This window comes from Aristolochia californica, unplaced genomic scaffold (genome assembly GCF_029961685.1).
Source record: "Aristolochia californica isolate CCGP_79_NKW_82.1479 unplaced genomic scaffold, dmAriCali1.0.hap1 SCAF_1, whole genome shotgun sequence".
NCBI lineage: Eukaryota > Viridiplantae > Streptophyta > Magnoliopsida > Piperales > Aristolochiaceae > Aristolochia > Aristolochia californica.
Window position 1 is genome coordinate 57,196,273 of NW_027181770.1, and position 15,662 is coordinate 57,211,934.

Consider the following 15,662-nt stretch of genomic DNA (forward strand, 5'->3'; position numbering starts at 1 on the left):
AAGACATAATTTTGGGGTGAATCCACAACATGATTTTGATAAATATTAATTTTTATTTGAATAAATCGAAAATTACTATTGAATTGGGATTCTCAGAATTGCCATTATGCTTTCCCTTGATTGTAGGAATGGTAACTACACGTCTATTTGGAACTCTTGAGCCGAACCCGGTTTCTTGGGGCTGCTCTTGAGCCGAATTAGATCAGGTTCCGACCGGTCCTTCACCGTAAGCTGAACCAAGAAACGGGAACGTGGAAATTTAGAGAAAGGAGGTGGACTGGACCCTACTACAATCCCGGAAAACTTTAGAAAAAAAGTGGACCCACTTTCTACCCTGGACGATCGAAAACCAGCACGGCAACGAAACCTTCCCTGTCAAAAACAAGCCCTCCTGCTCTCAGATCTGCTACCCCCTCAGAAATCTCTCCTCCGGCGACTCCCAAGGGGGTCTCTCTCCAAATTTTGATTTTTCCTCTTTCTCTTCTCCTTGTCGCCTTGACTAGTCGAATAGGCATCAATTGAAAATGTCGGAGACGCCAGGGTCGGAGGCGGACGGGCCGGAAGGTGTCCGGATGACCTGGAATATTTGGCCTAGATCCAAAGTGGAGGCTAGCAAGTGTGTCATCCCGGTCGCGGCCGCCGTCTCTCTGATCCGCCACTCGCAGGAGCTGACCGTTCTTTCTTATCCGTCCCTGCGTTGTAAGACCTGTATCGCTGTTCTTAACCCCTACTGCCGCGTCGACTTTGTTACAAAAATGTGGATCTGCCCCTTCTGTTTTCAGCGGAATCAATTCCCGCAGCAGTACGCAGCCATATCTGAGACCAACGTTCCCGCAGAGCTTTGGCCACAATTTACCACCATCGAATACGCCCTCCCCGTCACCGATGCTACCCCCCCGCCCGTCTTCCTTTTTGTCCTTGATCTTTGTATTATCGAGGAGGAGTTGGAGTTCGTCAAATCGGCGGTCAGGCAGGCCGTGAGTCTGTTGCCGGAGAAAGCCCTTGTTGGGTTCATCTCTTTTGGGACCCAGGTACATGTCCACGAGCTTGGCTTCTCGGATCTCTCCAAGGTTTATCTCTTCCAGGGGAACAAGGAGTTGACGAAAGAGCAGATTTTGGATCAATTGGGATTGTCCGTGGGACAGAGAGGCCCTGCCAAAGCGATGCCGAGTGCTGTTGCCATGAGCCATCACGGAGTTGTGAATCGGTTTTTGTTGCCAGCTTCAGATTGCGAAAACACACTTAATTCGGTAGGGCTACTTAAATTTATTTGTACAATTTGGTAGAGTGTCTGTTCTTTTTACTAACAAATTTTGACATTTTATTTTTTCTCCAGTTATTGAATGAGTTACAGACGGATCAATGGCCTGTGCAACCTGGAAACAGGTACTTGAGGTGCACGGGAGTTGCTTTAAGTGTTGCAGCGGGTTTGCTAGGTGCATGCGTTCCCGGCACCGGGGCCCGAATTATAGCTTTAGTGGGGGGACCGTGCACAGAAGGTCCTGGCACGGTAAAGAGACTTTATAGCTTTCGTTGCTGCTCATGCTTTATAGTTTCTAGTTTCTATTATGTCCTTCTAGGAGTCCGTTTGCTATTACATTTGGATTTGTATTTGACGGTTATCCTTGGCATTTTGGACGTATCTTGTGATTGATTTTGGTTTTATAGCCTTATTATGTTTCATAAGATTCAGGTTGCATATTAAAATATTGAATCCTTCTTCTTGCTTGTTTTGGTTGTTCATACTGTTCTTGTATTTCGTGTCATGTTGTCTGGACCTAGGTGTTAACAGTTCAATTTAGCCTTTGAAATTGCTCCTCATATAACAGAAAAGATAGCAAAAACTTTACTCCGGACACCTGGGGAATTGACCTGGTTTCTTTGCATCAGGTTTTTGATTAGCAAACAAAGATAACAGGCTTATTGGCAGCTGTGTCTATGTATTGGTATAGATATAAATTTTGGGTTACCTCTATTTCTTAACTCCAATTTTGTCTATCTTCTTTTTCCTTTTGTATTTTTTGTTGCCATTTTTTGCAGGTCTGGTCTTCTGGTAATTAGACATTTAGAAGTGGAATATTGGTTGTCTTTGTTTGGAAGTTTCATTTGTGGTTTTTTGTTTTCCTCTCTGGTTTAAGAATGTCTACAACATGGGCTAGGAATTCTAGGGATTGGTTTTCTAATGCATTAATTTGATGATGTTCATTTTCTCCTATGATGGTTGACATAATAACTTATTGAGAAAGTTTCAGAAGTAGTTTTTCTTGGCAGTTTGGCATTGTATGAAGAGGTGTATTAATGTTGTTTGATCTTCTCATGTCTTTTATTGTGGCTCTATTCTATCACGTTTTTGAAATTGGACTCTATCCAACATTTTTATTTCTTTCAAGTACCATATCTCCAATTTCAGATAAGAGGAAATACAAAAGCACATTGTGTTGGTTGGTGTTGAAGTCATTTGGTTTGTCAGTAATGTTAAAGCTGTTATGGGGTTTCTGCAAAAAAATATTTTTCACTTATCTAATGCTTGTTGATTTCTACCTTGAGTCTGTTTGATTTTTTATATAAATAGATAATGACATGTCTTGAGGTTTAGTGATATTGTGAACACTGACATTTCTCTTCTCTGCAGATTGTGTCAAAAGATTTGTCGGAGCCTGCCCGCTCTCATAAAGATCTTGACAAGGATGCAGCACTACACTTCAACAAAGCTGTTAAATTTTATGAAAATTTGGCCAAACAACTGGTTGGACAGGGTCATGTCTTAGATCTGTTTGCTTCTGCACTTGATCAGGTTGGCATTTGTCATGCTAATTTACTGATAATTTTAATATTTTTTACACCTTTTTTTTTCTTGTAAAAAGTACTGCTATATTTTATTAAACTCTTGGCTTTATTATTTAAAAAAGAAAAAGGTTTTTAATTTCATGCATATCCATGACATGGGGGCGATGCTTAATGTGATTCACCTCTTACTGTGCATATCTGGTAATTGGAGAGACTAATTTCTGGCTGTGGGATATTCTGCAATGGAGTTTTATAGCTCCATATCTCTCAATGTTTTCAAAATTTTGTGCTGGAGAAGAACTAAAGATTCTTAAGCTGTTTAAGGGCTATCTTTCCAGCAAACCCAAATTTCCATGAGAAAGAGGAGTCTGCTTAATTTAAAATATTTTCTGTTTCTAGTCACATAATAAACTAATCTGTGTGAGCTTGCTATAGAGTTAGACTGAGAGCTGATAGTATATATATATATATATATATATATATATATATAGTATCCCAGGTCTTAACTGTCTGCTTTTGACTTTATCTACCAAGAAATATGGTTGAATTTTTAGATGCTTGATTTTTTTTTTTTTCCATCTTTGTCATGTCCTCCCATTTAGCCATATATGGATAGAAAAAATATTTCTTTTCTTTAACCTTTTGCAAGTTCTCTTCTCAAACTAAATGCTTGTGGAGGCATCCGCTGAATACTCTCACAACTACTGTAAACCTGAAACAGATAGCTCCATTCCATGGTGATATGTAGCTTGATCTTTTTATGATTTCTTTTATGAGTTTGTAATGACAAATGTGCAAAGCAATGAGTTGGAATCAGTTTTACGTGAGATAGGATGGTGAAGGAAGAGTGTTTTGGTATCAAACACCAGAGATAATCTAAGTTTTTAAGGAAACCTTATCTTACTTACACAATAAGAAGTACAAAACACTGAATTAAATGAGGGTGTAATTTCTAAGTCCCCTTCTCCCTCTTTCCACAAGTATGTATCGATCCTTTAGGAAAAGTACAAAGTCCACTGCCCCTTCAAACTCTTTTTCAAAGTAAGTCTCCTCCCATTCTCAAAGATCTACTTAGAGAAAACAACTAGTTCACCCAAATACATGTCTTCTCTCCTTCCACCGACTTAATTTCACTAATGTCCTTTATCCTATGCAGAGGTCCCTTTTATATACCCTAAGATTCTTAGTACTCTACTACCCTTTGGAGAACCTTGGCCTTGGGTTTCAAAAGGGTTATTTCCACTTGAAGGGCTTCCAAGTGTGAGGTCATGCATTCTAAATAAAGATGATTAACGAAAGGGAGCAAGGAGCAAAAGATAATTTATTTTCTCCTCATATCTCTCGCAGAGCTTACTAGCGGCACTCAATGGTGTGATTATTTCTATTGAGCTTTTCAGCATTGAAAATTTTACCTTTTATAGTGCATTAAGTGAACTGCCATACCTCTCGAGGGTGCAGGGATGCTCCAAGAAACTACTACTGTATGGCAGACTGATTGGTTCAGCCAAGTAGGTAGGCATACTGGAAGACAACAAGATAGGGATTAAATGAGCTCCTGTTCTGGATGGAGGACTTCCCTTTCTACCCCCCTGGCATACAAGTAGTTAAAGAATGGTGTTTTGCTCCAAATCCAGAGAGGGTTCTCCTCAAATTAGTTTTAAAAGCCAGAAGGAAGAAACAGAACTTTGGACTGAAATTTTGGGGATTTAAACCAATCCAAAAAAATGTTGGGATAGAAAGTTGATGATTTTGTTTTCACAGCCAGAATATTGGGTCAAAATTTTGCTTGTTTGTTTCCCATTGGTATGCTGGTTTTTAGGTTGCAGATTGATTTCCAGAGGTTGGTCACAGAGTATTTTAGAGCCATTTTGTTCACAAAGCTGTTCATAAACTTTATCCTTTCAATACCAAGGCTACTGTTATCATTTGGCATGTAAACCTCCTCCTTATTTATCAGATGGTATATGAGATCGGAAGATCCCTTCCAGAGAAATTTTCTTTCTATGGCCTCTATTTGACGGCAACACAGTTAGGATAGCAAAAATTGCTGTTAAATTGCTGATTTTCTTTCTAGTTAGAAAGGTGCCCGTCAAATTGCTGGATGGGATTTTAAGTGGGGTTCGGAAGGACTTGGTAGAAAGAGGGGGAGACCAAGGTAAGTGGGAAGGGGCCCAGGTTTGCAGTCAAAGATTGAGGTGAGTAACAAGTACAAAGTTCTATCTCTTGTGGTTATTGCTGCAGGTTCAATTCATTGGATTCCTATGCTGGTTAGTTTTGTGGGTACATTGCAAGGTTTTTTTTGCTGTGCTCATGACATTGTTGTTTATCTTGGATCTTTGAAATCCATATATAATATTGTTTTCCTAGTTATGCGATTTTTTTCTGCTAAAAAAATGATGAGTAATGTAGAATGAAAGGACTAAAATTTTGCCATACTATTTGAACTCATTTTATCTTCTATTCTGCTATAATAACAGGTTGGGGTTGCTGAGATGAAAGTGTCGGTTGAGAGGACTGGTGGCCTTGTTGTCCTAGCTGAAAGTTTTGGACATTCCGTGTTCAAAGACTCTTTCAAACGTATATTTGAGGACGGTGAACAGTCTCTTGGCCTGTCATTCAAGTGAGTTAGCTTCTTTCTTTTCTCTTACTTGTGTAAATTTCTAATGTACTGTGGTATTTTGTGTCTAATTTTGACATAACAGTGTGTAGAATGTGCTTTTCTCTTTGATTCCTTTACACGCAACCTTCATTGTTTAAGTTTTGTAGCATCTTTGCACACTGGGCACTTCGTATCCCTTGGTTGGCAGTAAACTTGCTTTAATTACATATAAAAAACAACTAATTATGTTTGCCCTCTGGTCAGTCTCATGATGCTGAAACTATATCCAATTCATGAGTAGTTCCATATAGGAAAAAAATAGACCTTTGTTATTTGTATATGGAAGTATTTCTAGTATTCAATTCAAACATGATTCCCTTGCTGTGTTTTATGTTGGACATCACAGAGTCCTCATTGGTCAAGTGTCACCTTTGATACTGTTTTCTTCTCCTCTTCCTCCTTGTCATTCTTTTTCTTTTTCTGTCTCTCACCATCTGTTTTCTAATGTTCCTTGAAATTCAACTCAATGTCTTTAAGTTCTGTGGTTGCTTGAAAATATATGAGGAGGGAAAAATCAAAACACAAAATCAATACTTATGGAGACTAACTGTTGGGAATGCTGTCATTTTGGTGATTTTGAAAGGTTTCTTGTCCTCACCACTCTGGTTCCCTTGACATACTTCAACTAGAAGTTTTACCTTTGGTTGTTGCTGCCATTTGGTGACATTTAGAGGTTTCTAGCCCTCACCTCTCCGGTTCCCTGGGCATTGTTGATTCCTTGGAGCCTGAGTTTAGAAATTGCTTTAGGTTTTTATAGGACTTTAATGGAGAGATTTTCTCCTCTCCTTGAAGTTGAATGAGATTCCATGTTCATTATCAGCTGGTGCAGGAACAGTATTGTCTAGCCGTGGGTGTTATTACATATTTTTGTACCTCGCTATTTTGATTCTAATTCCTTTGAGCCATGTCACTAATGCCACACAACCTATGTTCCACTAATTATGTTAGGCACACTCTTGAGAAATAAGGGATTAGCACTGAGAGTCCAGTTCTATAGATTTTATGGATCTTGTAATAAATATGGGCTCATGGCTTGTGGTGAAGTCTCCTGCATCTTTGTTTTTTTTTTACTCATTCTTATCTTCTTCACTGATTAATCTAATTTACACCAGCCATTTACTTGCTCTTAATATGCAGTCCAATCTGGACTCGTTGAGCCAATCTTGTCTGACTTCGCTTACCAAGCTAGTCTTTTCCAGAAGGTTTAATAAATGATCAGCTTAAATTGCCTTTTGATTTTGTGCAAATCTCCAACTCTTTGCTCACTAGAATACGGTTAATTGGCTTGAAGGCAGGATGTTTTACATATGTCACTGCACCTTTTATTCTAGTTAGACAGAAGTAAAATGGGGCTCATGGGTTTGAATTTTGTGATTATATCTAATGCATTTGGGGAAAAAATGGTCTTTTGGTTTGATTATATATTCAAGTTTGCCTTCTCTGTTTCAGTGGTACACTGGATATCTTCTGCTCGAAGGAAATTAAAATTCAAGGAATAATTGGACCATGCACATCCTTGGAGAAGGTTTGATCCGTTCATACCGGAGGATATATCTCCTCATTTGTTTATAGAGCATGCTTCATTGCCTTCATGAGAATTGAAGATTCTGATGCTATTATGTTGCTACTGATTACGAGAAGTTTTGCAGAAAGGGCCTGCTTGTGCTGATACTGTTGTTGGACAAGGGAACACAACTTCCTGGAAGATGTGTGGTCTTGACAAGAGCACCTGTTTGACTGTTTTCTTTGATATTTCACCCAGTGACAGGTCGACCTCACCTGCAACTCAAAGTCAGCAGTTGTACCTACAGTTTGTGACAAGGTTAATGACAGACCCTGCATTCCATTTCTTAATTCATCTCTCATTGCTCTGTTTGTTTTTGTGGGATTTGCAATGTTTTCGTGAACTGTATTTTTTTTAATTATGTTGCAGTTATCAGAACCCTGATGGCCAAATGAGGCTCCGTGTTACAACAATTACTAGAAGATGGGCAGATAGCTCTGTGAGTACTGAGGTAAGACAATTGACATTTACAACGATGATATTTTTTCGGAGTAATGCTTGTTAAATTGGTGGTTGGTTAGCATGATTCTGTTGATTGCACATTGACACAAATTCGATAGAGTTGATGAGCTCATTGATTGCCTCACATAGTTTGAAAATCCACAACCTGTATTGCTTTTTTTTTTTAAAATTTTAAACATGTTATTATCTTTTGTAATTTGTTTGGATCAATCATTTGTGTGAAATCAAAGAGATCCGGTAAGAGGAGTAGAGGAAACAGCACTAAGAAGAAAGGAGAAGAATTTCTGGAGTCAAGCAAACTGCCGCAAATCTTGATAGTTTCATTAGGATTCGATTTCCTTTTATTAAGGAGTTACGTGAGTTACAATGAAATAGCCAAAAAAGCCCCTTTCACTTACGATGTGAATGAACTATCCTATTTAAGTAGCATAAACGCTAGAACTCTACCTCACTAACCTGTATTACAACCCTACATGGGAGACGGTCAATTACATAAATATGGAATGGCTAAAGTAATATATCTCTTGAGTCATGTCATCTTTGTGAAATCTGATAGATTACTATTGGAGACAATTAGAATCTATTAGCGCATTCCTCCTTGTAGTGCAAAGAGAATAAATTATAATGAATCTTTTTTTACTCTCAACTAGTTATAAAATAGAAAATTCTCAGATTCCTCCTTGAGAAGATTGCTAGGTTCTACTTGCTTGGAAAATTGAAAACATTTGCAAAAACACTTTATATTATCACGAAAGGGACGTGACGAGTACCTTTAGAAAATTTTATAATCTTAACATGTGATGCTTTTGTTGTACATCTTTGTTTTTGTATATGAGACTGCTACTCTCATTGGGCCTTTGGTCATAATTTTAGAACTTTATTTGGGGCTGTATATATAATGAGTGCAACAGCTCTTAACAGAATTTTCAACAAATTCAGGTTTGTTTTAAGAAGGTTTTACTGAAATGAGTGACTCTACATGCTGTACTAGACAGAAAGAAAAAAATTGAAAATCTAAGAAAAAAAAGTGAACATTTTTTGTTTTTTTCTGTTTTTGAAAATAACTATTGCAATTCTTTCTAGGTTAGAGAAGAAAGGATATGCAAAGTTATTTGTTGTCAAGGCTGCCTCTAGGCCAGAAGTGCAAAATTAACCTGTTGATATATTTCACTTCACACCAACTTCAGTTGGCTTTACTAGTTGTACTCTTTTTTCATAGAAGTTAATCTATTAATAATTCTCATTGCTTAGGGTGAAATCCTGTGGCATTGTAATCTTTAAGGTCGTCAGTGACCTGAGTTGCTAGCTTCATGTGGTGCTAGAGATTGTGGCATTGCCATCTTTAAAGTCATTACTGACCAGCAATTTGCTAGATTCATGTGGTAGTAGAGATCACCATTTTTTGATGAATCAAACGGAAACAAGGTGTTTTTTCTGCAACAACATTGACACTTTTATAAGCCTTCATTTGCTAATTTCTGAGATCCAAATTCAAAGTCAGTTGGACAAGTGATCTTTTCGTGGTTTCGAGTGTATGATGTTCTTTGCTTGGTGACCTGTAAAATCTATTGTTACTCATACCACATGTTAAAAGTTTTTGGGACCTCCTAATGAATAGGCGTGGTTGCATTTTGTTATTAGCTTCCTTTGATTTAAGTCATATGGTTATAATTAAACATAGGGAAAAAATGGAAGAAAATAAACACACAACTGGTAAGCCAAAGGAAAAAGAAACACAGTGCTAGTGTGGCACCTCTACTTTCTCCAGAATTGTGTTGGAGGATGGTCTTGACTTTAGGTATAATTGCATTCGCAGGAATTAGTTGAAGGATTTGACCAGGAAACTGCTGCTGTTGTAATGGCTCGACTAACTTCTCTGAAGATGGAAATGGAGGTACGCCTGTTCAATTCTGCCTCATTTGCATTTAAGTCTGTTTTTCAGTCCTGTCAATTATGTGGCAATTTTTTTGTAGTTGTCAGACACTGACAAATAGTTTCATTGAGCCTATTCAGTTATTGACAAGAAAGTGTGTTGTTAAAGAGAAATAATTGTTGTTTATTCTGGTACTTACTATCCTTGTGGAAAAACTATGAATTCTGCAAAGTAACATCATGGTCTCAATATATGAATGGTGAATAGCAATAAATTGAGGGGCTTGGTTTCAGAATTTTAGGTATGCTCATGCTCAACCATGTTCATTCAAAATACAATACATATGCTTCCAGTCTTTTTTGTTTATTTGAGAAAAGGTGCGATTATATTAAAAAGCCAAAAGACAACCAAAAGAAATAAACATCAAGAAGTGGAGTCTCTTCTTCCACTGTGTTGACCTTTTGTTGCTCTTTGGGAAATTTTCATTCTATTTATTTTCTTTATTTTTAGTTTTTGCCTTCTATATATTTCTTATTTTAGTTTCTTTTTAAATCCTTTAATTAAAAAAATATATATTTGAAAATGGTGAGAATTTCATTAAGAGAGGAGTAAAAGAGCAAATCTGAGGGATAAATCCAGCAACGAAGTCCAGATAAAAAAGCAAAATGCAATGAATCAGCCTATCTATCTTAGAGAGGAAAATGAGAATGAAGATATGTCTGAGATGCTAGTCATGGTCTCTCGTTTTACTATTTATAAGTTTACAGTAGATCTTAGTTACAACAAGCTTCTCAGTTTTCTTGTTTATGTGAGATAAAAATATAGGAATTTGACATAAAGCAACTATTCCCAAACTAAGATCCCCTTTTTCTGATTTTTCCAAATGCATCTCGCCTTTTTATGTAATATACTCCGACAAGCCCAAATCAAGAGGAAGTAAACCTCCCACAAACAGGATGTGGGAGGGAGACTCTACTTCTAGCTAGAGGATCTGCTATGCAATTGACACTCTGCACCACATGAGATCATCACACTATTCTAGATTAACAAATCACTTAAATTTCATCATAAAATGGAATTAGCACCAAGGTGGGTTATCCCATGAAAACCAACTGATGATTTAATTATGAGCGTTTATTTTTCTTTTTTCCTATACCAGGAAGAGTTTGATGCAACAAGATGGCTTGATCGAACTTTGATTCGTCTATGTTCCAAATTTGGTGATTATAGAAAAGATGATCCGTCATCCTTTACATTAAACCCAAACTTCTCCATATTTCCTCAATTTTTGTTCAATCTGCGGCGGTCACAGTTCGTACAGGTAATGGGAGATTGAACCTCTTTTTTTTTTCTATGAGAAAGGTGGAAACCTAATTGGAATAGTTCTTGCTGCAGGTTTTCAACAACAGCCCTGATGAGACTGCTTATTTTCGTATGTTGTTGAACCGGGAAACCATCTCGAATTCTGTTGTTATGATTCAGCCATCATTGCTTTCATTTTCTTTTAGTTCACCTCCTGCACCTGCATTGTTGGATGTGGCTTCCATTGCCGCAGATCGCATTCTTCTGCTTGACACTTATTTTAGTGTTGTTATTTTCCATGGAATGACAATTGCACAATGGCGCAACATGGGTTATCAGAATCTACCTGAGCATCAGGTAAGATAATAATTTTACATTTGTTTAAGTTATGCCATAGGCTCTGAACTCTCTTTGTATTTGTCATGTCGGTAGAATGAGTTACTGTGTTATGAACTTCAAAATAAAAAATATCCTTGGTGGGAAATATTCTTGCAACCTGGTTCCTCATAGGATTTGCACTTATATGTGTCTTGTTGACAGTATTTTTCATTTGTCTGAATTAGTCAATGCAAATTGTTTGGGATGATATTGTGGACTCTATCCAATTAAAAAATTGTAGACTTGTGTTCCTTCTAGTTAATCTAGATGTTGTTCTCCTAATAAAGATTATACTTTCAGTGAATCCGATCTGTGAATGAATATGGTTGTGGAATTATGTCCTTGTATTTTGAATGTTAAGTCAATGGATCAATATCTACCAATGAATCTTATTAAATATCTTTTCTGATGTTATTTCTGGTGGTCATGTTTGGTGGATAGTGTTTACCCTTTGTTCTGGCATACCTAAAAGAATGAGTCTCTTTCTCCTTGTTTAGGACGTTTGTTTTTCTAGTTGGCAACTGCCTTCTTTTCTAGAAGAAAAATATTTCTTTTAGTTTCATTAGGTCATGTTGCTTAGTTGATTGACCATAGTTCGTAAATCCACAGTAGCATCAAAACATGTGGTACCTAGTTATATGTTTCAGATTTGAGGTATCTGTTGTGGGGGTTTAGTGGCGAATGCAAAATGGTGCAACATGCGGTATCATGCAATAGTGTGTCAGATAGAGTAGCCAATGGCCTTGTGACAGACACTGCTATTGATAATTCAAATACGTGAGCCTTGCAAACCACTGACTGGTGGTGCTGATGCTATTTTCAAGATTTATATCGTGTTGTCTTCCACTTTAGCTCACATGATTGTTCTATCTTGATGGCCTCGTGGCCTGTTCATAGCTTAAGCTGTGAAAATCAAGAGTTTGAATTATTTTGCACATCAAATACAAATCTACATGCATGAAATGTGTTGAGTTGCTTTTGAGGAAAAATGAAATATGTTGGGTGAAATGACTCTAATGTCATGCCTGCCTATCACGAAGTGCAAACCCTAAACTAGGGTTAGGTTTACATACACAAACGTATTGAAGAAAAAAGGTAAATCAGATGTGGAAAGTTGTTTATTTAAAGATATACCTTACAAGACCCCAACACCCCTATTTTTAAAACTTAGTTGCTTGCTCTACAAGCAATTTTGGGCCAATGAACAACTTAAATGATGAATAAGCCACTTAAGGCCTACTAGCTGGGCCCAGTCTTCTTCAAGAAATAAAAGATTCAAGACAAATTAAATTATTAGACCGCCCAACTTAAAAAGGAATATCCAACTAAAGTAATATCCTTGTCTGTAGTTAGTTGTTCTTTTGGGTTTCTCAAAAGGTGAAAAAAAGTTGTGTAAAATAAATGGATGGAAGAGAGATTGAAGAGAAAAGAGAGGCACTTAGAAGGGGAAAGGAGAAAATAGGTCTGCAAGGTGCAGCCTACTCCTTGAGGGAAAAGACTCGACCCCAATCCTCTTTTTAATCTCACCTAAGTGATTTTACAACTTGACAAAAATGCCCCTCATAAGAGGACTTATACACCAGTGAGTAAAAAGACTTTAAAGCATCCAGACTTATGCATCAGAGATTGACAGAAGTGCGTGTTAACGTCTCCTTACTTTAACCAGCGGTACTGAGCTTGCTGCTTCCACTTAATTCTATCATGTTCGAAATTAATGTTACTAGGAATCATATATGAAAATCACCTAATCATTTTACTAATGATGTAGCTAATCTGCTATCTCAAGTACTTGTATTACAGTTAGGGAATCCATTCTTCTTGGGGCTTGAGGAACTTCCTCTCCCTCTCTTTGTTGTGCTTATTCTCTTTCAATGAAATTATCACCATTTCAAGAAAAAAAGAAAATAAGAGGGCACACATTTTTTTTTTTTTTTTTTGAGCTCTATTGGCTTGAGATAATATACTTTTTTTCATGCAAAAGATTTAAAGAAAATGCAACTCTGTTCTGTTGGGGTCTCAGTATGTGGACTAAACAAATTGGATACTAGAATTATTGTCTGTGAGAGTTTTATGTACAGGTGTGAAAATTCCAGAAGGAGATATTTAGCCTGTAGTTCATCACTTGATTAAAAAAAAAAGTCTTTAACCTGTAGTTTTTTATTTTAGATACCAACTTTTTGATGTTAAGTGTGTTAGAGTGCAAAATGTTGGGTTCTTTGGTGATACAGTTGCTTTTCTTTTTGTTTTAAAGGTTTCTTTTTGGTTTTTACAAAGAAAATAATGCTGTTCTTTATTAGTCCTTCAGTTGCATGAATTATGTGAAGATTAGATTTAGAATCTAATCATATGCTGTTACTGGAATTACTATTAGCTACAAAGTAATAGTGAATACAATGTTGCCACCATTTCAGCTAGAAACTGTGGTATAATTGAGGTATTTGGAAGTCAGCCCCATCGGTAGCTAATGAGTGAGGTATTTGGAAGTCAGCCCCACCGGTAGCTAATGAGTGAGCAGACGGATATTTGGCTAGTAATGGGCTTCTTTTAATTAGGAAGCATTACTCTAAGAAGAAGTATAGTTTCTAATTGCTAGTTACCATCTCTATTACTTTCTGAACATCTGATTTATTTCTCTATCTTAGACTAGGGTAGAAAGTACCTATTTTCCATAGTCAGAAGGAAGTTCTAGTCCTTGGAACTGTGTAGTTCTATGTTTCAAATCACCATGTCCATTATTAGTTGATTTTTACTTGAGCATTACATTTTGAGCTGTTTTTCTCAAGTTATTTAGAGATGAAATGCAGTGAAAAAAGAAGCAGATAAAAAAAAAAAAAAACTGATTCATTTGAGAGATCCTTTCTGTTGTTGCTCTTATTTTTTTTTTTTTTTCATATATTTGCTTATTTGTAGGCATTCAAACAATTGCTGCAAGCTCCTCATGAAGAATCTCAGATGATAATCAGTAGTCGATTTCCTGTCCCTAGATTGGTGGTTTGTGATCAGCATGGTTCCCAGGTTTGTACTATTTTATCAACCCTTAGCTTGGATTGCTGTTATAGTGTTTTTTGTTATTTTTTGGTCGGGCTTGGAGGATCATGAAATCTAGAAATTAGTTTTGAGCATACCAACATCAATTGTTGATGGTACAAATGGTTTTGGCTTAGAATTTCTATCAGTGGGAGTTTAGCTCTCTCACAATTTAATGAAAAGAATTTGGAAGGCTATCGGACATGAATCGACCAGCTCTAAAGCTAAAGCCAGAAAAAAATTAAAGTGGGAGATGGTTTAATCAATTCTCCATTATCAGTGAGGGCACTTCCTTTTACAAAAAAAACAAAGTTGATCATATAGAGTACTTTATTTCTGATTATTTATCTTAACAAACGTGCAGGCAAGATTTCTTTTGGCAAAATTGAATCCATCAACAACGTACAATTCTGCTCACGAGGTAACACCAGGATCAGATGTGATCTTCACAGATGATGTGAGTCTCCAAGTTTTCTTTGAGCATCTCCAGAGGCTTGCTGTGCAGTCTTAGCATCTGTCAAGGGTTTAGTTATTTCACCTGGTTCCTCGGATGGGTTTTAGTTGTGAGTGAGGCTGCCCCAGTTCTTTCTCCTTTTGAGTTCTTTAACATATTTTGAATAAGCAGCGTGTATATCATTCTTTTGGTTATCGAGAAAGTTATAGGAAGGCAGCACAAGCTAGGTTGATTGGAGAAGAAGAGAGTATCTTAGGGGGAATCTGCACAAAAGGCAGGGTTGTTATTGGTTAATTTAGGTAGGTTTTCCGTTGTCGTTTCTTTTTGTACGTCAACCTAGCCCAGAAAATATATGGTGAATTTTATACGTCTCTTATATTCTCTTACATCTTTCATACATCATGGCAGCTGAAATATCATCCCCTGTAGTCATTTTTACTTCCAATTCTTTCTGAACAATTTTTCTCAACATACCAATTATAAAACTAACTCGATGAAGGTTCATCTAATACCAAAAATTATTTGGTGTGAAATATATGTGATCGTTGATTATGTTTTGCATTAAATGATTTTTCGTATTGTTACTTATTTTATGTAGTTGGTAGGTCCGTATTTAAATTTGAATTTTAAATTTACTTATGTATATAAACCTTAAACCTTAAACCCTGTTCCTTATCGATTAAGGGTTGCATATATCAGTTTTAGGTATTTAAAACTCAATAAATTTATATTTAATATTTCAAAATAGAATTATTATTAAATTAGACGTTTAGAAGTTACAAAAGTAACAAAATGATATATATACAATAAAATCAAAGAAAAAAGTGAATTAAAAAATTAGGTCAAATTGAGAATAGGATTAAATGATAAATAGATGATTAGTAGGTACCGAGCAATAAAAAGATTTTGTAATTTTGCAAAATATTGCTTCTGGGTTGATGTTTCTTTTACGGTACATTGAACCGGTCTCGAGGAAAAGGAAAAGGAAAACGTGTCTTTTGGCAGACCAAAAGCGCCCAAGGCTTACGGTCTAAGGTGCAGGTTGTCGTCGTCGTTTAACGTCAAATGCAATCCGACGGCTGAAACTACGCCGCGCTTCCCTCTCGGACCCGAGAATTGAGATCTCCCCGTCCGTCTCACTTTTTTTTCAACTACC

General features: G+C 36.8%; 1 protein-coding gene across 2 annotated transcripts; it reads left to right on the top strand.

Annotated features, from left to right (window-relative positions):
• Window positions 1-303: 303 nt before the first annotated feature.
• Window positions 304-14,873, top strand: LOC137952388 (protein transport protein SEC23 E-like). Of its 2 annotated transcripts, none has more exons than XM_068799546.1 (12): window positions 304-1,250; window positions 1,337-1,510; window positions 2,633-2,794; window positions 5,265-5,407; window positions 6,896-6,971; window positions 7,096-7,268; window positions 7,380-7,461; window positions 9,289-9,366; window positions 10,505-10,666; window positions 10,741-11,004; window positions 13,936-14,040; window positions 14,417-14,873. In XM_068799546.1, exons 1-12 carry the CDS (start codon window positions 525-527, stop codon window positions 14,561-14,563), a joined length of 2,292 nt encoding a protein of 763 aa, XP_068655647.1. In that variant the 5' UTR covers window positions 304-524; the 3' UTR covers window positions 14,564-14,873. The 2 variants fall into 2 exon arrangements, with proteins under 2 accessions (XP_068655647.1, XP_068655654.1); XM_068799553.1 differs by lacking the exon at window positions 14,417-14,873 and having other exon boundaries at window positions 10,741-10,777; window positions 10,987-11,004; window positions 13,936-13,996.
• Window positions 14,874-15,662: the final 789 nt, after the last annotated feature.